The sequence below is a fragment of the Grammomys surdaster genome, unplaced genomic scaffold (assembly GCF_004785775.1).
Source record: "Grammomys surdaster isolate TR1022 unplaced genomic scaffold, NIH_TR_1.0 125974, whole genome shotgun sequence".
Taxonomy (NCBI): domain Eukaryota; kingdom Metazoa; phylum Chordata; class Mammalia; order Rodentia; family Muridae; genus Grammomys; species Grammomys surdaster.
In genome coordinates this window covers 1845936-1868844 of record NW_021620791.1, presented here as the reverse complement: position 1 = coordinate 1868844, position 22909 = coordinate 1845936, and the positions used below count along the sequence as shown (strand labels likewise).

Here is a 22909-nt window from a genome sequence, read left to right as displayed (position 1 = left end):
CCTAAACTTTCAGACTTGTGGTACTTACACACATATGTGTGCTCACGAACGTGTGTGTGTGTGTGTGTGTGTGTGTGCGCGCGAGCGTGAGCACACCACAGGGACACATATCCCAGCACTCAGGAGGCAGAAGCAGACAGCTCTCTATGAGTTCACGGCCTACCTGACTGACCTACATAGCAACTTCTTGGCCAACCAAGGATACATAGTTACCATTATCATGGTGATCTTCGTCCTCATTTTCTAGGTCCTCTAGCTATAACCTATTTGCCCCTGATTATTTTACTCCAGAAGTTGTTTAAGACAGTGGCAAAATTAATTAATTAATTAATTAATTTTTTAAAAGCTACCTGATATTATAACAGTTCCCAAATCAGCTTTTTATTTCTGTTTTCTTTTTTAACTTTCATTTCACAAAATCCTTAGGTTCAGAGATTAAAAGAGACAATTACTATCTTCTCAGTGTCTATTGCTAAAGTCCATGACCCTCATTTAATTCTTGAAGCTACCTCATGAGGTGCCATTATCCTGACAAATAAAGAAAAGCAAACTGTTTGTGAGGACAGATTACTAGTTGAATGTCACACGATCAGGCAGTGGAGAAACAGCAGTAATGCTTGTCCTCCAGGCTTCAACTCAGTGTTCATTCCCCCAGTCACCAACCCTCCACACACATAGACACTGCTGCCATCTTCCATGGACAGACTGTCCCTATTGCTTCTTCACAATCGGACAAACCTCCACGCTGACATGACAAAGAGGAAGTGATTTCTCAGGAAGTGGGGGCTAGCTCCATGACAGAGGGCATGCTTAGTATGTGTGAGGGTCTGGGCTCAATCCCCAGGACCAAAGGGAAAAAGCACATCCAGCCTCCCTAACAAAAGCCGACACTGTGTAGCACACACTGGAAGGATGTCAGCCAGGCTCCCCCTTGTGAGGAAAAGAACTGAAATGTTTTCATACACTCAAGCAAAAAGCATCTCACAAAATAGAGAAAGTTGGCCTCAGTTTTATATGACTTTAAATCCCTAAAATTCCCTTATATTCACAAGACTGCTATTTCAAAATAGAACATAAGTGGTTTTAGAAGAGTTAATTATAAATGTTTTATTTTAGTATAAAAGTTGCACATATATAACATCTTTTTCCTCAAACAGATAACACTAATGAGATCCCTGTTTTACAGATGACAAATCAGATAGAGGATCACTTTTGTGTAGACTGAATTTCTTCAACCTTTACTTTTGAGAGCTTTAGGCAAGATTCTAAATACACTTTATGAACAAAATAAAATATTTTCTCTCAGCTGATAGCCACATCCTATATGAATTTAACAAACGACATCTATCTTGAACACAGAAAAATCCTAAAAAAGCCTTGACTTGTCTACAGGAAGAAAAGTGAAGCTTTAGTGCTATCCCTTGAGAGCAGCAAGGTAACCTGGGTAAGTTCATTAACCTTGTCAAGGTGCAGAGCCAACAGTGTCCACTGTGTCTAATGGCCTAAGGTTACCAAACTCACTAATAAGGTTGGAGAGCCAAAAGGGTGCCCCACTTCAGGTAAAGAAATCTGGTTTCAGATTCTTACTCATAAGGGCAGGGGACTGAAGTTTGAGCTGGTGTTTACAAATCTGGCCTAAGCAAGCCGTGGGTACACAGTAAGTAATCATGGAAAACCAAAGAGAAATGACTTCTGTATCTCTCACCTGGATCTCAGCTAAGTCCTCCAAATCACTACACAAACTGATACCCATACAATCAATGAGCTTTTACAATGCTTAATAGAAAGTAGACTGAAACAAACTACTTATGCTTAAATGTTCCTTAAGAGACTAGTCTGGAAACTCAGCTATTGAATTTATTTCTGTGAGAAATTGTTCTCCATGATTCCATTTAAAAAATCCAAACAGTAGGACACAGCTTTCTCTTCCAAACTCCAAGAGCTCAGAAACTTGCTCTGTCTCCTCTGGGGAAGACCTAGAAAGGCTCTTTGACTCTTCAGCTCTGGGCTGTTTCCATACACACCACTACATGGGAGGGCTGTTAGTCTCTAGCGGCTACATAATCACCCTTCACTTGCAGGGCTGGGAGGATGGAGATGGGATTGGGTCAAAACAGATCTTGGTCTATACTTGTTGCTTTATGTACAACTGCTCACTGAGCTATACAGGATAAATACTACTAATGTCCCATGTTAGAAATGAGGAGACCAAAGTACAAAAGTTTCAAGACTGGCCCAAAGTTGGAACTTGCTGAAAGGGCTAGGATACGAAACCAGATTTTTATTTCTCAGCCTAATCTCCCTTATCAGTCAGATAGCAACTAGTCGGCAAAAAAAAAAAAAAAAAAAAAAAAAAAAAGCAAGGGACAGAAAGGTGACTGCTTGTGGCTCATTCAATTTATTTTTAGACTAATTATATATGGCTTTATGAATTTTCACTAACTCTATTCTTTATTGTTGCACAGTGAGTTAGCCACTAAAACTATCTGATCAGAGAGTATAAACTGTTTTAACTTAATCACTGTTTCCCCTTGTCACGCAGAGATTGTTGACGTCAAAAGTTTCACCGTCCTGTGAATCAGCAACTGAGCAAGCTGATCTGCATGGGACACTTTTTAACTGTTAGATGAGATTCTCCTAAAACTTCTCCTGGTAGGCAGGTGGACAGAAATAAACCTTTACCAAAAGACAATGGCGCTGAAGGCAAGAGGTAAATGTGGGCCTTCTACATTCCTTCCTTTCAGCTTAAGCTGTGAGGCAGGAAAACAAATACAGGAAAGTGATCTGCTGCCATTTAGTCTGGCTTAGGTGGCTTAGAGGAGAAAGCTCACTAACTTAAATCACATGGGAGATATTTTTTCAGGAAGAGAAAAAAGTTAAGGACTGGAGCCACAGCTTGCCTAGCTAGCACACGCGATGCTCTGTGCTTAGAAACAGGAATAAGGGGAAACGGAGGTGGAGGAAAAGCTAGCCGGCCAGCACAGTCAGCTGCACTTTCACCTCTAAGGACTTTCACACGTTATCTCATTCTAAAAATCAAGATACCACTATCAGATAGGTGAGGTCAGCTATTGCAAAGCCGAGTTTGCAAATGAGCATAAAGTCTAAGAAACTTGCTGAAGGTCACAGGTTACACTGATCATTAAGAGTGAAATCTGTTACTACCATAATAGCACTGTGTATGACACGATTCGATGGAAAGGAAAGCACTTTAACCTCATGTTCTGACTGAGTAATTTCACTATTGTTAAAGAAAACACAATATAATGTATAAACATGCTCTAATTTCATCGTGTCATATGCTACCATATTATTTATAGGTGCCCCAAGTAGTACCTCTAGAGTTTCTGCCAAGAAAGAAATGAGATGATGATGTTTTTGGCATTTTTAAGAACGTGGCTTAATTACACCTTATATGTCAAATTCATTTCTGATTTTGTAAGAGGGGATTTTTTGAGCACACCTAGGAGTCAGTCCAGTCCAAGGTCCCATTTAGGATTTTATGGGACACTTTAGGCTTCTGTTTCCCATCAAGGGCTAACTAATTTAACCTTAGGGTGATGAGATGTGGCCCACTGGGTCAACAGGCCTTGCGTCTCAGTGTCAACAGCATTCCAAGAACTGCAAATGGTTGAGGTTTCTGAAAGGCAGGCCCGAGAGCATGTGAGATCTTACAGGGGTCAGCTGAGAGGAAGGTAAAAAGCCAAGTGTGTCCAGATGTCTGAGAATTATTTGTGTGTGCAGCCACATTCAACTATTTCTGGTTATTGTTTCCAATTACAAGAACAAGGACCAGGCCTTCCTAACAAGCACTTTCTTGTCAAATATAATTAAATGATTATTTTAAGATGAAAAGAAAGGAGGAAAGAAATAATTTTTAAAATCATTTATAAGTGACACAAAGATATGAAACGCAAAAATATCTAGTGCTTAAATTATCAGGTTGGTCATGAAACAAAAGAAAAAAGTACCACTTTGCCAGAAGCTCAATGTTTTGAGGGCAAAACAGAGAGCTGCCTCTCTAGATTTGAGTGAGTTTACTGGCTCCACTTCCCAAAGTAAGTTTTACAGTACCACAGTAACTCACTAGAGCCTGGGAATGTAACACTCTATACGCTTTCTATTATTCTCTTGCTTGTAAATGCTTAGAAAGAGTCTATCTGAAATGCAACTGACATATGATACATAAGTTAATATTCATATAAATAATAAGTAGGTACATAAATCCTACATATATTTTTGGCTAATACAATACCACGACCAAAAGGCTGTTGATACAGTTTTTCAAAAGGGTATCACAAACAAAATAAGATTTGAAGATATAACATATTTAGATATAATATTCTGTTTATTCAGAATGATTTAATAAGTCTGTATACACAGAAAAACATATTTAGGGTTTCATTTCTGGTACTTATATGAAATAGCTAAGAAAATACCCACACATTATTAGACTTAGACTAGAAATCACGTTCACCTAATTATCTGGTGCTTATCTCAGAACAACCCCCACATCATACACTAGCTGACCCTGGCATGTATGGATAAAAATAAGTACAGGTACTACCAGGCGACTTCAGCTTCAACTGGCCAGATGCCATACTGCTCCCTGGCTTCTGCACCAGCCCAGGCCCTGGTTCCTACACAATCCTTCCAGGTAACAACACTGACAAGAGCACCACACTCTACCCCAGCCAGCTCTCCACTCTAGTTTCTGGAGACATTCCTTCCACAGAAAGGCGAGAGAACGCAGTTTCCCATTGCCTAGTCTCCACATGAGAGCTAAAATTCCCTTCAGGATGCCGTCTGACTCTAGCCAAGGGAGATGATGACTCCTTTTTTTGAGGAAGTTCCTACACAACCTGATGACACTGTGACAGAGTGTTTAGGTGATGTCACTTCTCACCCTTCCCAGATGACCTGCACTGCTATCCCCATACCCAGTAGAAATTGAGGCTCAAGGTCTAAATGTATCCGAGCAGAATTTACTAAGTCTCTCCTTACTCCAGACTTCATAGGTATGTTTTTATCATCTCTGTCAAACTAAATCACTGTTAAAATTATTTTGTAGCTGTCTTGTGGACAAATCAATAGGCTTTTGTATCTGAACTAGTTGAAGTATGTTATGATCGTTAACTGCATAACTTAACTATGAGATCAATAAAGAACTGCTTTCAACTCCTCAGGTCAGTATGTATTCATCTTACAGTGAGCCTAAACATTTGGTGACTTACTTCCCAGGTCAATTGGCTTGCCTGCCTTTCTTTATTACCCACTCACTACCACTGCCAGATGGTAAGAAAAAGCCTGAATCTCAAGCTTAATTCTTGCCAATTATAGAGAAAAGATGATTCTGGAAGTAGATTAAAGTGGTTCCCCATGCTATATGGAGGTCCAGGTATGTCTGGGCTGTGGTCCACAGGCTGCATGTACCCCATGATAGCTATGAACTTAACCTAAAACAAATTTGTAAACTTACTTAAAACAGGAGATTCTTTGATGTGGATTTTTTTCTGTAATTTGATCGTGGAGGTCTCAAATGTGAACTTTATAAATGATAAAATTGTGCCACAAAGACACAAAGTTAGCAATGTCAGACAGATGCATCCAAGGGGAAGACAACAGATACTGTTATATTAAAGAGTAGTTCTGCCATGTCAGTAGCTCGTGTTGTTATAGGTGGGGTTCCTATTGCTACCAAGACTAAGGTTTTCAATCATCAGACCTATACCCCAGTGCTTAACTGGAGTGTGTGGTAACCCTGGTTGTTCAAAGATCTTTTCCCATGCCCTGCCTGCCAGTTTGATAATCCCTATATTAGATTCATTGTTGTCACAATGACCAAATTCTTGACAGGAAGTGAAGGGGAAATGCTGTATTCTGACCCTGAGTTCAGGGGATACAGTCCATCACGGTGGGGAAGGTGAGGCCGGCGAGTGGGAATGACCCCTAGCTGTGGCAGAGGGAACATGAAGCTGCTGGTTACATCCCAACCTCCTCTGGTGATCTACACTCAACAGGCAGGCCTCACCTCTTAATTTGTACAATCTCCCCAAAAAGTACTGCCAGGGAAACTTAAGGATCCAAACCCATGGGCCTTTGAGGTTACCTTCCACATTCCACCCCACACTCTTAGTGAAAGCTGCCTCTGGCCTACTCTGTAACTCCCCCACTTTCCTGACCACTGTCATTTCCGCTTCTTTCCATTCTCCCCACCATGAATCACAGAGGGGTCTTGATTGTTTCCAGCAGACTCTGATAGCCACACAGACTGGGTGTCTCTAAAAGCTTCTTCATTCCTCCTCCTCCACTGGTGGAATAGCATACCATTTTCCCCCAAAGCCTGGCCCTTTCCCTTCACTTCACAGAATAATCACTAAGGGCCACCTCCTGAGTAAATTTAGTGTGCTCTGCCTACTTCCCAGTTCCCTAGACAATGCAAAACCTCTAGATAAGCTGTTGGATCCAGCCTCTAACTTCCTTTGTAGAATCGGGGAACTGCCAGGAGTGAAAAGATAGCTCAGCAGTGAGAAGACCATGGTGCTTTTACCAAGGATCTGGGCTTAGTCCCAGTACCCACTTGGTAGCTAGAGTTACTTGTGACTCCAGCTCCAGAGGAGCCACTGCCCTCTTCTGGCCTCCATAGGCACTGTACACATGTGATATACACACATAAAATCAGACAAAACACTTGGACACATATTTTAAATCTTATTTAAAAAGATGAAAAGGTTGTGACTACAGAAGCATTTGACAAAGTGGATTCTTGGGCATGTCAGCCCTCCCCAAACCGTTTTTTAGTTAGCTCAGCTTAGGACATTTCTAAATATCCTTTTCCTTTGGAGAATTACATTGCATAAAAGCACATTAAAGGCTTTGGAGTATTTAAAGAAATTCTTTTATCAAGCATTCCCCAAGCTTACTTAACCACAAAATCCGATTCTCCTTTTATACTTATTCACATCCTAATTAATTCGTATTACAGAGCAACTTTTGAAAATACTGCAATAGAGCACAAGGCCTACTATAGTATTAAGCATTTTATAATTCTGATTAAAATTCCACACTTAATGCCTAACAAAATACTAAGACGAATTTCTGTAAACTGTGGAAATGAATCTCAGTATAAGAATGCTCACCTCGAGCAGCCATATTCCCTTGATAACTAAAAGATTTATCTAAAGTCTTTCCTATAGACCATCTCATTAGTGACCTGTATGTATAGGCCTAATTCCATGTATAAGACAAAAAGTCCCAAACACAAATGCAACTTGAAGATGACTACAGAGGAAGTTCTAAAGGACCAACGTAGGAACCAGTAAGAAATTCACACCCAAGGCCAAGTAGCTGATGAGTAAATTCCCAAAGTTGGTGTCCTCCCGCCTTGACATTGCTACCTCAGGGCAATGTTCCTACAGAAGAAAAAAAATCACATATGATATGATTCATCCATAAGCTTCTGAACTGAACTGTTAAGAGGAAGCATCTCACTCTGGGGAGTTCAGTGTGGGACACAGGAAGTAGAAAAGAGGGTAAGCTCCCAGGACTTGGCTATTTGGCACCAATAGCTTCTTACCTGCTTCTCTCTTCTGTCATCTTACCTTGCTAGTCCACAGCCTACTTTTTTCTATGCTTAGGAATTTTTATCTTTAGGCTTTATAATCCCTAGATTCTTCCTTCCTTTAGGGAGGGGCTCAGAAGATCTAGAAGAGTGAGGTACATTTGTACATTCCCTCAGCAGATAACCACGCCCAGCAGGCACATCCTCTGGCCTAGAACTTCCTCTAGATGCTGGAAAATAAGGTATTAGCTTTCTAAGTGAACAATTATGTTCCAATTTGGTTTCATTAAAATGGTAAGATTACCTACAGGGGTTGAACATGGTGGTGAATCCCTTTAATTCTAGCACTTGGGAGACAGAATCAGGTGGATCTCTATGAGTTCTAGGCCAGTCTGGTACACATGGTGATTTCCAGGACAGCGAGTCTACATAATGAGTCCCTGGGGTAGGTGGTGGGAAGCTGTAGAGGTGGGGGGATTACTTATAGGGCCACATGTTAAAGTAGTAGATAATTAAGTTAACTTAAAAACAAACAAAGTCCTAGGCCTACCAGTTGATGAAGGGTAAAGGGTGAGAGGGCACAAGCACAGGGAAGTGACATATCAGAAATGGCCAAAATTCACTGCATAATGACAGGACTGAGGTAAAGTATACTTTGACCCAGCTTGTACTTTTATCATACTTGGTTTTCAACACTACATATGAAGTATTTCTATTCATCTCAACATAGTAGCTATAAAAGGGAGATAACATTTCATGTTAGTGTATCAACTAAAAAGCACAGTAAGCATAATAGGGCAGGCAGACTTGATCTGTGAGAACAACAAAAGAGCCAATGCGCTCCTCAGGCTTTCAGTAAAAATGTTTTAAACACAGTCTTAAAAGCAAAACAGCTATGCGACTGCAACCCGATTTAAATGCTTAAAGTCTTACATAATCTGCAAGCTATAAGTAGACAAAACAGAGTTTTGTGTAAAGTAAAGAAAGTACTCAGGCTCCGGATTTCCCAACTGCTTGACAGTGAAGCAAACAACACAGGTGGAACTGGATGATTCTTCTAAGGGCTGGAGTTTGCTCTAAAAGTGTATGCCCAAGTGAATCTCAAACTTCTTTTCAAAAGTTACTTTTCAAAAGCTCTATGACTATATGAAGTAATCTATTTTGTCACTGATAACTGATACTCTAAAGGGCTAATACAAATCAGCTGAATCATTTGTCATTTAGCTTTAAGGTTCCGATTCATTCTGAACATCAGAATTGAGATCATTAAAACATCTGTAAGGGCCATCAAGACAGCTAGGGTAAAGGTTAACTGACTGCTAAGCCTAACTCATAACCTGCATTTAATCCCTGGGAGCCACATGGTAGAAGGAAGAAATCAACTTCAAACTGCCTTTGGCCTCACCCAGGCACAGTAGCCCAAAGCATTTGTGCTTTGTCTGTGAAAGAATACATACTTGAAGACAGTTGGGGGAATCCCTTGAACTGGTCTGGAACTCACTTTCCCTGTCTACTCTCACTAATCTAAAGGCCACAAGGCCAAATTACTGGTGTAGGTACAAACACTACTAAACACAATGAGAAGCACAGAAGATGAACACTGGATTTATTTTATCAGTCTAACTCCAGGAGTAGCATCTACTTGAAAAATAGAATGATCAGAAATGAAACTATCCTTAAATTTGCTATTGTCATGATGTACATCACCACGCACAGTAGTGAGCATGGTGCAAGCACTCAAAAAAATCTGCTGGCAACTCAATCACTGACCAACCTCTGAGGGTTATGACACCACTGTACTTCAGGTTTTTACTTACAAGGGTAGGCATTTTCCTCTGCTTTGCTGATATTATTAATTTGGAATAATCAAGGGACTTTAAACTTTGACATGATGACCATCAAAAGGGAAGGGAGAGATGGATGACATAGTGAAGGTTAAGAGTACTTAAACAGCAGAGCAGAGAACAGCTCCCAAATGCCAGTCCCAGGGGATCTGATGCACTCTTTAGGCTTCCAAGAGTACCTGCATGTATGAGATACACATAAACTCACACAGCCACACAAATTAAAAAACAAAAATCAACACCAGGAGGTGGTAGCATAAACCTTTAATCCTAGCATTCAAGAGGTAGAGGCAGAAACAAGTGGTCTCTGAGTTGGAGGCCAGCCTAGTCTACAAAGTGAGTTCCAAGACAGCCAAGACTACAAAAAAACAAAACAAAAAACCCTGTCTTGAAAAACAAAACAAAAACATATATCTTAAAAAAGATGAACACATGAGGAGGAGAGTCGGGGGTCAGGATCAAGCGTGGAGAGAGACAGGAGAGACAGAAGAGCAGGCCAGGAGAATGAATGGAAACCTGCAGCTGGCAGGAGTAGGGAGTGGGGGCATCTTGCAAATGTGCCAGAGACCTGAGATGAGGGAAGCTCCCAGGAATCAATGGGGGTGACCTTAGCTTAGACTCACAGCAGGGAGGATATGGAACCTGTAGAGGTCACCTCCTGCAGCCAGGAATGAACACCAGTGGAGTGATAGGAATACCAACCCACCCACAAAACTTCTGACCAAAATTTATCCTGTCTACAAGAAATGGAGGGACAGTGATGGAGCAGAGATTGAGGGAAAGGCCAACCAATAACCAGCTCAATGTGAGACCCATCCCATAGGCAAGCAGCAATCCCTGAGCCTATTAATAATATTCTATTATGCTTGCAGACAGGACCCTAGCATAACTGTCCTGAGAGGCTCCACCAAACAGTACACTAAAACAGATGCAGAGACCCACAGCAAAACACTGGACAGAGCTTAGGGACTCTTACAGCAGAGTTGAAGGAAGGATTGAGGGTCCCAAAGGGGATAGGAACTTCACAGGAAGACCAATAAAGTCAACGAACCTGGACCTTTGTGGGTTCTCAAAGACTGAACCACCAACCAAAGAGCATACATGGGGTGGACTTAGACATCCACTCCACAAATCACAGATCATTCTTCACATGTCTCCTCCAACAACTGGAGAAGGGGCTATCTCTAAAGCTATTGCCTGTCTGTGGAATGTGTTCCCTTAACTGGGCTACCTTGTCTGGCCTCAGTGTGAGAAGATGTGCCTAACCCTGAAAAGACCAGAGTGGGAGGACTACCCAGGGAAGCCTCCACCCTCTCAGAAGAGAAGAGGATGGGGGGGGGAAGGGGAACAGGGACTGTGTGAAGGGAAAACTGATGGGAGGGGGCAGCGATCGTGATGTAAAGTGAATAAAAAACATGGGAAAAAAAACAATGATAGGTTAAATAAATAAATAAATAAATAAATAAATAAATACAGGCTATCAGAAATGGGGGCTCGGAAAGTAGCTCAGCTACTAGAGTGCTTGCCTAGTGTGCATGAAAAAGTCCTGGGTTCAATCCCCACCATCCCATAAAACTGGGCACAATAATACACATTTGTAATCTCACATTGCAAGTTCAAATGTCCTGGGCTACATTAGACTATCACGATTAAATTTTTAAAAAATTTAAAGACCATCACAAATAAGGTGTCCTCATTTCTGACAAAAGTCACATTAAGAAGTTAACTATCTTCCACTCTCCATATAAAGACTCACTTTACTCTTATCAGTAATATGTCTTCTTCAGAAAGGAGTTTTCTAACCAGCCACCAAAGATACTATGCTTAGAGTGATTAAATGGCTCAGTGACAGTAATAAAATAACAATGATTGCTCATTAAATGTCTGTGTTCTGTCCTGGACTTCAGAAATCAGAGGTAAAGTCACGTGGGTCTTGCTGACTTCCTATGCCCCACACAGACGAGTGCTTGGCACATGTTCATTCAACAGACTTTCTGGAGGGGAAAGCCATCTAACAGAGTTCTCGGAAGCAAGGGAAGGTATGGCAGGGCTATTGAAATCTAAGGATCAGAACATCTCTCTGTCTCCACATAAGATGGAAACAGGTTTTTCCAAGGCAGTCAACTGTGATAAAGGAAGTAACTATACCACGGGTATCATTATCAGTGTACCCTCGGACTTTCTACAACACGTTTATAACACGTGTGCTCTTATGACTGAAAAGTCTCCATCCAAATATCTCACAGGTATTAAACACACTCATTCTGAAAGTCTTTAGAAATGTTTTTGGAAATTGGTCATTTTGCAATACATACAACATAATATTCCATCTTCAAACAAACTTGCTAAAACTAGGCTCCTTTTTCCCTTTATGTTTTAGACCCCTGAAATGAATACTGATTCCTAATTAAACTTTCAGACCTATGGGATACAGTAGTAACAATTTCTCACAACACAAAGAGTTTCTGTGAACTGTTAAAGGGACTTCCCAGGAAATTACTGGTAAATCAATCCAGATATCTAAATCCAAAGTAAACTTCCCAAACATGAGCTTCAAATTCTAAGGGGGGAGTAGAAGAGAGAGCTGTCTGTTCAAATGGTAAGGACTTCAATGACTGAAGTAACATCTTTAAAAAAAAAAAAAAAACTTTCTGTGGTTTACTGTGTAAAAATTCATAATCAGAAAGGCCATGGGTAGCATTTGGCACAAGCTCCTAAGTGAGAGTGCTATGTCTTCAGAAGTCTATGACAGAAGAAGGTTAGATGGGTCCCATGGTTTCCAATCATTCAACCGGACTTACAACTTCATTTTAGATCATGAACACATCACATATTACCTTAATAGCTTAAAGCTAATCCTGCATGACATAAATTTTAAAGTAAGCCAAGGTCATGAAAAGTATCCAAAACTGCAGTGAACAAAACAAAATGCTGGTGTTTTAGAAAGTGTGTGTTCCATATTTCCAAGTTCTGTTTAAGAATCTGGGTTTTCAACAATACAGTATCTGACAGCTCCATCAAGAGCTCTGGATACCCAACTGTTTTGATACAGATGATCTAATCTGATTCACTTAACAGTTGTGAAATTGGCAGATCAATGCTTTTATGATGAAACGAAGAACATAAGGTTCCAAGAGTAATTTTCGTGACAAGGATAGTACCTGAGGAAGTGGGAGAACTATGTCATTTCTATCCCCAGACTGCTGCTAGCTCTACAGTGCTGGCTGCTTTGGCACCTCCCCAACTGCCATTCATTCTTTATACCTCGGCACAAGCAATGGGGCAGTAATGCCATATCTTCAAGTACAGAAAGTCATGTCAAAACATTTTCCTCCAAATCAGTCTTGCCCTCTGAGTCCCTGACTGCATGTCTCAAAAGCCCTTACAGGTTGTGACTACTTTGGTCTTGTGTGACACTTGGATTCAGAATGTAATTTGGTACCAGAAAAGGGAAAGACAGTTTTCTCCTCCATGAAAGCCCAGGAATGTCATAACAAGCATCAGAGTCTCTAAATCCATCCACTCTGCGTGTAGTAAAGTGTTGGCCAAAAATCAGAAGAAACTCAAAAGTGTGCGCGTAACAGGTATGCATATTTGGGGAGTACTTCCAGATGTTAGACCTGCAGGTCACTACTAATTCACGTGAGTTGGTTTTTTGAGTTCAACTTTCTCTTTAAGAGTACTTGAGGCCAGGCATCGTGGTGCATGCCTTTATTCCCAGCACTCATGAGGCAGAGGCAGTAAATTCTAGGCCAGCCAGTGCTATATAGTAAGACGGTCTCAGAACAATGATAGATACTGGGAGGGATGAGAGCTCTATTTTTTTCTTAAGCAGTGCATCAAGTATCTGTGAATCTTAAAGTTTAATGGGGGAAAACTAAATTCTTTGCTTTCAAACTCTTAAGCCACACAGATACTGAAAGCTAAAGGTCAGTATCAAATAAAACCCATAGAAAATACAGTCAAAGCAGAACTGATCCTGACTCAGATCCTCAGCAGCAAACACAGCAAAGTCTTTATTTTCCACTATGGATATATATTAGTAAAAGAATCATAAAAAACAAAACAACCCTGTCATCTCAGCCCTGCTCCAGACATGTGGAAAAACAAAACAAAAACAAAATCAAGGAGGAACTAACTGGCTGGTTCTAGGACTCAGCTAGGACTATGAACCTTTGGTCTAGCTGGGTGTGATGGCAAATGCCTATAATACTAGCTGAGGAGAAGGTGAGACTGAGCTACTGAGATGCTGTCTCAAGGTGGAAGGAGGAAGGGAGGGAGCAAGAGAGGAGGGAGGAAGGAGGGAGGGAGTGGTACTAGTACTCTGGTCTAGTACTTTCTGGTTTACTGCTTTATTACCCATTTTCAAATTTGATGCCACCAAAATGTATTTTCATATCAAAAATTATTCAAAGAACTAGAACTAAAAGTCACAACAGCCAAAACCACTAGAATTTTACAATTTGAGTGAGCTTATCATTTAGCTATAAGCAACTATTCTTAATCATAGCTATAATACACAAAAAACTAGGCATTGAAAAACAGGAAAAACATCTGTATTTAATGCTCATAGTAATGGCTTAAGTATTAGACAACATAAAATTTTATCTTCATCTGAATAGTGGCTGGTCTTGCTAAATACTTGCTTTTTGGAATTTTCCCACAGCCATAAGAATGAAAGACAAATAAAGAAACCAGAAGTGCAAGGCACCCTATTACACAGGTATCCAAAGTCACTTCAACAGGGAGTTTCCGTGGCTCAGAGACAAAGGATTCCTCAGAACCATTACTGCAATCTCATTGCTCACTTCTTACTCAACACGGCACTACTAAAGAGGATGTTGCTACCTTCCCACCTTAACTGCCTTATGTGTTGTTCCTGTCACAGCTGGAGTCAACAGAGATAAGTTTGGCTTCTGGAACAACTGAAATGCCAACTTTATTTTTAAAGTTACTATACATGCTTCCACATTATCTGATTCTAAAAATCTTGCAAGAGATGCATATTAGTTACAGCTAGAGAATGAATAACTAACCCTGGTCTAAGTTATATGCTTAAGCAAATAGGACAACAGAAACAAGCTGGACACACTTCTAACAGTTTAATGAAAACCTACTCTTTTGAGGGGGCTTACACTAAAACTCTTCAGACAATAATGCAAGACAATGTAAAAGTCTTTTCATCTGCTAATTAGCCTAGCAGCCTAGCTGGGAGCTGCCTTGGTCTCTCTGCTCCGTGAGAGTGCTCATCAACACTTACTGCTTCAGTAAGGACACGGAGGTATTAAGGGTAGAGAAGAATTTACATTGTGTTCTATTCCTAGACCATTGAGCTGTAAGCACACTAGTCAGGGAAGTGGAATAAACTTACATGATTTATTGTAGACTGGACAGCCTTAACATAATGGTTTAGTTCCCGATCCATTTTAGCAAATTCAACCATGGCCTTGTCCATACTGTACTCACTACTCACTTCAGCTGAAAGAGAAAAAGAAGCCATGATTATTGTTTTCCACTTCAAATGCCACATCTGGAAAAAGTTCAAACAACATAATCATCCAAAGGCTAATCTGTAAAAGTACTGCACTTTTCCTCAAAATCTCTTCAACAATCATCTTTGTCTATTTGTCTGTCCCTCCCTTTCCTGGGGTTTGAGAGCGATTTACGGAATTTGCCTTTTTCATGTGACATCCTGCTCTTCTTTCCTCACCTCTGTTCTTTCACAGAATGAGACTTCCTATGGCTTTCCTAGCCTGTCGCATCTGACACACACACAAATCCACTGTATTGTTATTACAAAAGAGAACTAAGAATTAAAAAAAAAAACAAAATGAGCTGGAAAAATATTAAGTCCTGGTCTCTGGCCTCTTCTGCAACACATCAAGAGACAGGCACCAATCCGTGATTCTTCCTTCTCGGGGTCACTGTCACCCTTCCTTCCAATGTTTCTTCCCTGCTCAAGCTATACTGCTCTTCGCCTGTGGTTTTCAGTTCCTCCAAACATCCTCTGGGCTCTGGAGTCTTAGCTGAGGTTGCCTGGAGGTCACAAGTGGCCAGCAGAGATCCTTGTTAGGCTTTAAAGTTTATTTCTAAAACGTGGCTGGGGCAGATTGGAGAAGGAAAAAGAGACCCACCACCCAGAAGCACTTTGTCACTAGATTCCACAGCATATATTTCCACCATCAAAAATCTCCCACACAGGGCTGGAGAGACAATTCAGACAATCAGAGTACCTACAGCTTGGGTAGTGGATCTGAGCTCAGTTCCCAACTCTCACAAGTAGCAGCTCACAACTGCTTAAAACTCTAGGGACTGAGGATCTGATTCCCCTCCCCAGGCTCCCTGGGGCACCTGCACTCAAATGCATAAGAGCTCTTCCTCCCATCACACACCTAACCCCACATACACTTAACTAAAGGTAAAAATACATCTTTTAAAAATTGCCCCATTTAGCCAGATCTGGTGGCACAGGCAGGAAACCCCAGCACTCAGGAGGCCGAGGAAAGAAGTAGGAATGTAAAGTCAGCCTGGTGTACTTTACCTCATCTCAATACCGCCACTCAAAACACACACACACACACACACATACACACACTCACACACACACACACAGAGAGACAGAGACAGAGAGAGAGAGAGAGAGAGAGAGAGAGAGAGAGAGAGAGAGAGAGAGAGGAGAGAGAGAGAGAGGAGAGAGAGAGAGATTCACAAAACCTTCAAATCCCATCTGTTCTGAAAGTATACCAACCTAGAAGAAACTATTTGTTTAATTTATCTTAACTCCTACACTTCCTATTTTCGCACCATAAATAATCATGCCTTTTTTTATTCCTGGGTTAGAAGCACAATACGTTTTAGCATAGGGGAAGCATCTTTTCCCATCCACACAGGTAGTTTGAAATGCTATGACAAGAGTCAGGTCACCCACTGAATGCTAAGAGAACACCAGTCAAGTCCAGATGCTGAAAAGTCAAGGGTACACAAGTCTAAGAGCACTAGCAACCCAACACACAGACAGAAGTTGCTACAAACTTCCTGTCAGGTCACAAAGAGAACTATAGAGAAATGGTTGGAGGAACAAGAGTCCTACAAAAAACTCCTAAGTAGCACTCATGGTCAGAAATAACTTTTATTACATATATCTAATTCTCTCCCAGCTAAACATGGTCTGAGAGGAGTGGGAATATTGAAATTTCTTCAATATGTCATCCTACAAACAATGATTTATTAGACTCAACACTTTCTTTCCGTAATTGAATGAACCTACATGAACTATATGAATGAACATTGATTTCCAAGCCAAGGCACACATGGAGAAGACCCATGGGACAACTCTGGGAGACTCGTCACCTGGCACATTAATTAAGAAATTGTTCCAAGAAGTTAAAGTTAGTACAATAACTAGCTGAAATATGTCCCCCTATCTCCACACCAGCAAACCAAGTCCAGAGGGCACAGATAATCCCTGCTTTGCATTGTAAAATTCTAGCTGTCTGTAAGCATGCCAGCATTAGGCTGTTCTACAAACCTACCCAACAATGCCAATCACAGCTATTTCTAACACTATGCAGAACCACTGTAGCCTGCACGACCTCACACTACATTATAAGTGTGACTTAGACCAGAAAGAGCCACAAAATAAATAACTCATCCCTTGAAGACAATTTCTGTTTTTGTTTTTCCTACTCAGAGGCAAACTTCAAAAAACAAAACAAAAATCCCCAAGACAAAGAATAACAGAATTACTTAAAGAGGACTTCATTTTAGATTGAAATACTCTGATGCTTACATAATTGGAGAAGTCTCTAACTGGATGAAGCTGGTCTGCTTATGGTTTTCCTAAAGGCAGACAAGCCTATAATTATGCAATCTCGGCAGCCACGCTATTCATTAGACACGTCATCTGTTACTCAATGCTAAAATGCACCAACAGCAATAACTCTTACTATTCTCGGCTTTGAAGCACTGAAAACGAATTGAAGGTATATTAAGCAGAAATGGGTGACTTAGTGCTAGAATCAAACCCAACTTCAAACAAAATTTATAGGCTTTAATGAGAGGAAGATCATGGGCTGAGGCAGGAATAAATATGAATGTATGAAGGCGAAACAGTAGCCACTGCTGCCAGTTGTCCTGGATGTGGAGGACCACGGCAAAATTAGAGACAAATCTGAGACAGGAGGGAGAGGAGGCAAATAAGCTGCTTTTATGGACATGGGCTCTCAAGGTGGAAGAATAACTCCCAAGTTGTGGCTAAAACCTGTAGGTGACAAGCATGGCAATATGGTATCCTTATGTAGCACAGTGTCAGAGCACATGATTTTTCCCCATTCAGTTGCAGTGCTGTCCAGGGTTGATTCATGCCTCTTTGTTCAGTATAATTTTCTAGGCCACAGGTTTAAAAACAGAAGCAGGTGGGGGAAGTTCTTTATCGTGTCATGTCTGAGTCCACCTGGTCATGATCAACAGACCAACCCAACTGCCATTCCAGACCAGCAACCAGGTGAGGGAGGGAGGGAGGGAGGGAGGGAGGGAAAGAGGGAAAGAGGGAAAGAGGGAAAGAGGGAAAGAGGGAAAGAGGGAGGGAGGGAGGTAAGAGGCACAGTTCTGGACCTACTTACTCTAAATAGGGCCTTTCCTAACCACAGGTGTGCTGTGCCTGCAGCCGGTGCAGAGGAATAAACTTCCCTGAGATCTAGCTGTGGGGTTTGGGAAACAGAGTTGAAAGTACTCGAAATCTCTGGGTCTTTTTACTAGACCAGCCTTCATTGAAACAAATATCAAAGTGTAGGCTTTCCCTTCTTGTCTCTCCAAGCAAACCATATACAAAGACCCTGAACGTCACTGTACCTCACATGTTTTTTTGAGGTACACTCATTGAAAGCTCCCTATGATCTCAGCTATAAGGTCCCCTCTGGACATCTCTCTACTGTCCAGAAAAGGATCAAGTATTCCAGCCCATATCAATCCATAAAATCTCTTTACCTTTACCAGTAGGACATGTGTGCACACACACTAGGGAGGCACACCCTCAAGACAAATGTCACCTACTTACTCTTTCCACCTGCAGATCTGACTCAGTTGAACAGCTCTGTCCATGCTCAAGCTGTTTTTCTCAAATTTTGTCCTAAACAAATAACAAGAAAACTGTGGGATCAGGTTAATTTTTCTATTCTACAAAGCTACACACAAGCATGTCTGAACAGAAACACAACCAATTACATGGAGTTGATTAAATTCAACAGCATGTATTTTACTAGTGAATTACCAAGCTAAGACAAAGCAGACATTTAGTGTTGCTAAGGACTGCTGACTATGAGTCAACATGACTCATACACTCAGAAGAATCTGATAAACACTAAATGTCATAAAATACACATACCATTTTGCAAGGAAGGAGGAGGGTGGCAAAGGGTTGCCTGACTTTATTTTAAATTTCTTAGAATAAATGGAACATGTAGCCAGACGATTTTATTTTCTAAAGACTAGGAATAAGTATTTCCAGATCTCTTCAAATGAGAACTTGATTCTTCTGTATTTTCTATAAAAGGCATTTACTTCTTTTTTTTTGAGAAATGAAAACAGATGATAGTATAAACAATATCCTCAACTTCTCTGTGTCAAAAATCAAACCAAAACCTGAGTTCCCCGAAAACTCAGCTCCGGTTATCTATCTCTAGTGACACACGTCTGTGTCTCCCGGTAGACAGGCGTTAAGCAATCCACATTCACCAGGAGTTGAATTTAATGACTTACTCACTTGCTTGAGCAATCTCTAATAGAAACTTGCTTACTTCTCACTACACTGAACTTCAAAGTTGTAATTATTCCTCCACACAGATATTAGTGTGGTAAAATTAAAACTGAATCCCCATGTTACAACTGCCTCCCACTGGAGGTAAGTGTGCAGTATCAGGTGTATGATATAAACCAGTCAGCAGCTGGTTTCTTCCCAAATTCTAGGAGAAATCCAGGAGGCCTTTCCACCTTTCTGCCATCTGCCTACCCACAGCCCTCCCATCATATAATAACAGATGTGGGAAGCTGAACACCACATAACTGAAAGGGCAGTCTTCTTGATTACTTTCTTGCAAATTGTGTAGTCTTTGGAAAGACTGTTTCCTCTATAATGGGTATCAGAATAGGACTGAGGGCTGGAGAGATGGCTGAGTGGTTAAAAGCACTTGTGATTCTTGCAGGAGAACAGGGTTCAATTCCCAGCACACATATGACAGCTCACAAGAGCCTATAACTCCCAATCCAGGAGATTTGATGCCTTCTTTGGCCTCCATCAGCACCAGGAATGCACATGGGCATGGTGTACACTCATACACACAGGCATATACTCATACACATAAAATAAAATACAAATCTTTTAAAACAAGAAAAAGATAAAGAATAGTACCAAGTTCATAAAGTTATTATCATGTAGGTACAGTGCTCAAAGCAGAGTCTGGCTTGGAGTGAATACTAACCAGCCATATCTGTAACTAAAACCAGAGAGTAGATAGTTAATCTTCAAATATAATTAGTTCAAACCCTAAAAGCATTTTGCCCTCAGAACTAAAAAGTATCAACTATGTGTTAACTTGCAAAGCAACAAGATGAACCTATAGACTTCAAACCTCAATGAGAAGTGTTGCAGACACTCTTTTCCAAGTTCAGAAACTCTTTTACCTTGCAAGTGGTTACTGAGCACTTATCACACACCAGGCACAGGAATGTCTTAAAGGAAGGAGAACAGCAGCTACCACACGAGGCAAAGAAGTTTAGCAGAAGGCCACAGCTGTTCACCACACTGGGGTAGAGGCTAAACAAATGGTTTCACTGCTCCCCATGGAGACTGATTCAGAATTATATTAGACAAAGAAAACACTGATTATGAACAAAGAAAGCCATAAATGAAAAAAATAAACAACCTTGAATGGGCACTGACTGCGTATGAGGATCTGTGAACATACTACCTCCTGATCCAACATAAATTGGGCACTATTAAGCATACAACAGAGATAAGGAAATTAACTCCCAGAGAGCTGAAATCATCTGGCAGGTCATGGAGTTAATAAATGGTAGAGTTATGACTTGAAGTCAGCACCAGAGGCACAAACCACAGTGTCTGAACTACCACAGACACAGACAAACATACTTGACACAGAAGCCATGGAGTAATGAATGTGTTGCTGCTTATCTAAAAGCTTTTTGTTGCATTGCCTTCCTGTGAGAGGAAAGGACACAGGGGAAAAAGACTAGTTTACTGTGCTCCTCCTCAGACTTGGTTTCCCTTCACTACAGACAGCTACCTTCGTGAAACCTTTGCTGGCACTCCATAAACTGCCATGGCAAAGGTGTCACAAAATCACAGAAATGAGAGCTGCCAGTTCCTAAGGCACCATAGGCTCTTCTCATCTTCAAGCACACCCTGAGACTCTCTCCTGGTTCCCTTGAGTTCTGAGTGTCAGTCAGGTCTTTGATTTGATTCAAATATGTTCCCTACATCCCAAGCATCGATTTTTTCCGACTAGACTGGAAAGAAGTGGTGAATTCAAGGCAGGAAGCAATATGTTCACAGCAGCATTTCCCAACTGACAATGTTTCTGTCTGTGCCAAGTCTTATCTCACTGTGGGACTTGCAGACCCAGGAAAGAGGCTTAAGAAACAGAGTTTGGCTTCGATTCTGGTCCAACACCAAAGCTCCTGCATGAATTTCTGGTAATAAAGACAAAAAGGCATCTCTTCTGAATAAGCCTACAATGGTTACTTAAAGAGGATACTGGTGAATCATCCAACCAGATACCTCAAACACAGAAGACCTGTGAAAACTGAAGGCTATTTTTCTCTATTAATCATACTTTCTAATATTCTCAACATAAATTTATCTCACTTGAGCTAGTAAATGCCTAATCATATGTGGTTTACCCATATATTTGAAAGCAATGTTTAAGATTAATAACGCATACAGCTGAAAACTGAGATGATACACAAATGTGATGTTTACGGCCTGCAAAGCTCTCTACCCAGAGTCAGTACTGCTGTGAGGCTCCTGACTGTAATCTCATAGAGCTATTCAGTGTAGTACATGCCCCCTTCTGAAGATGACTACAGACTCGTCAAAATAGTAAAAGACAGAATGGAAACAAGGACTCAAAGCATGACGTGTTAGGAAAAATGACTTTCATGTCTCCCAGTGAAATCACAGTGCTCTTTAGCTGCCCATGTACAGAAACACAAAGACTGAGAACATGCCTCTTTTAACTCCAGGATATCTACTCTACAGTACTAACATAAAACCAAGTCCCACAAAAAAGCAAGGCTAGTAATGCTAGGCAGAGAACAGAAGTTTAGTAATTGAGCTAAGCAAGCCCAGTAAGGAAGCTTCCACTCAGACATCCAACAGTGATTACTACCAAGCACAGTCTCCATGACTGGCATCTGCTGTATCCTGAAGAGCGATCAATAGGGCAGTGCTGTATCTTCTTACAAAGAGCACTGACACATTTTTACCCCATTCAGAATGTCTTCAAGAGCACTGATACAGCCAATAGAACTCTGTCTGCCCTACTGTGATGAGAAAGTCTGTTCCACAACTGAACTACTCTAATTATTGGAATCCTCCCAGACAAGTTTAAGTTAGCACCAGGCGAAGATAACAATAAATCTGAACTCTCTACACATTAAATTATTTATATCTCAAGCACATGTATAAAGTGATTTTATTCTTGCTCTTTGTGGTTCATAAACTACTATAGGCACATTAATTTGTTTTCAATGTAATTGCCCTAAGTTAGCAATGACATCCAAGACTGTTTGTCTTCCCTTCTTTAAAACTCTCATATCAAAGAAACAATGAATATAGACACTTAAACCTACTAGAAACTTGTCAGGGAATTTTCTGGTAAGTGAAATAAGCTCCTATAATAATATGACCACCTACTATGGTATCTAGTTTGGGGAAACAATTATAGTCAAATCTAAAATGAGAAATAATGAACTATTAATATTCACTGAGCAAGTGGTTTTGAACTCTAAAGTACCAATTATAACACTGTAGCAGTACTTATGAAATGAGAGGATATAGCATATCACAACCGATACACAAGCACCCAGCCTTAGCACCAAACAGAACAAGAGCAATTTCAAGACCTACCCCTCGATGTCACTGTGGCTGTTCCCATCTCTAACTGGACCTGCCTAGCTTCTGTCCTGATTGGTTTTTCCAGTCACTGTTGAACTTCCTGTGTGATCTACTTTGCCAATAGCTTTTCTCTCTAATCCTTTTACCAACTAATCAATTCTCTTTCTTTGATGTTACATTCTTGTTTATTAAAAGTCTGCTACTTTTTACCAATGGGTGAGCGGGTTATTCTCTTGTCTGAAGCAACCAATTTTCTTTTTAAAAAGGTGTAAGAAAAAGTTGTAAAGGTGTGTAAGATGCTGATCGCGTGCAGAGAGAAAGGGGAGTGAGTGGCCAGAAGCCTATGACGTACGCTAGTAGACTCGGTCTCCT

General features: G+C 40.8%; 1 protein-coding gene across 2 annotated transcripts in view; it reads right to left on the bottom strand.

Moving 5' to 3' along the window:
- Window positions 1-22909, bottom strand: part of Nsmce2 (NSE2 (MMS21) homolog, SMC5-SMC6 complex SUMO ligase) — a 225658-nt gene that overhangs the window by 167570 nt on the left and 35179 nt on the right. For both annotated transcript variants that reach the window (XM_028753842.1, XM_028753843.1), the window contains exon 3: window positions 14777-14883. In XM_028753842.1, coding sequence (XP_028609675.1) covers window positions 14777-14883 — 107 coding nt within the window. The remainder of the gene's footprint in view (window positions 1-14776; window positions 14884-22909) is intronic.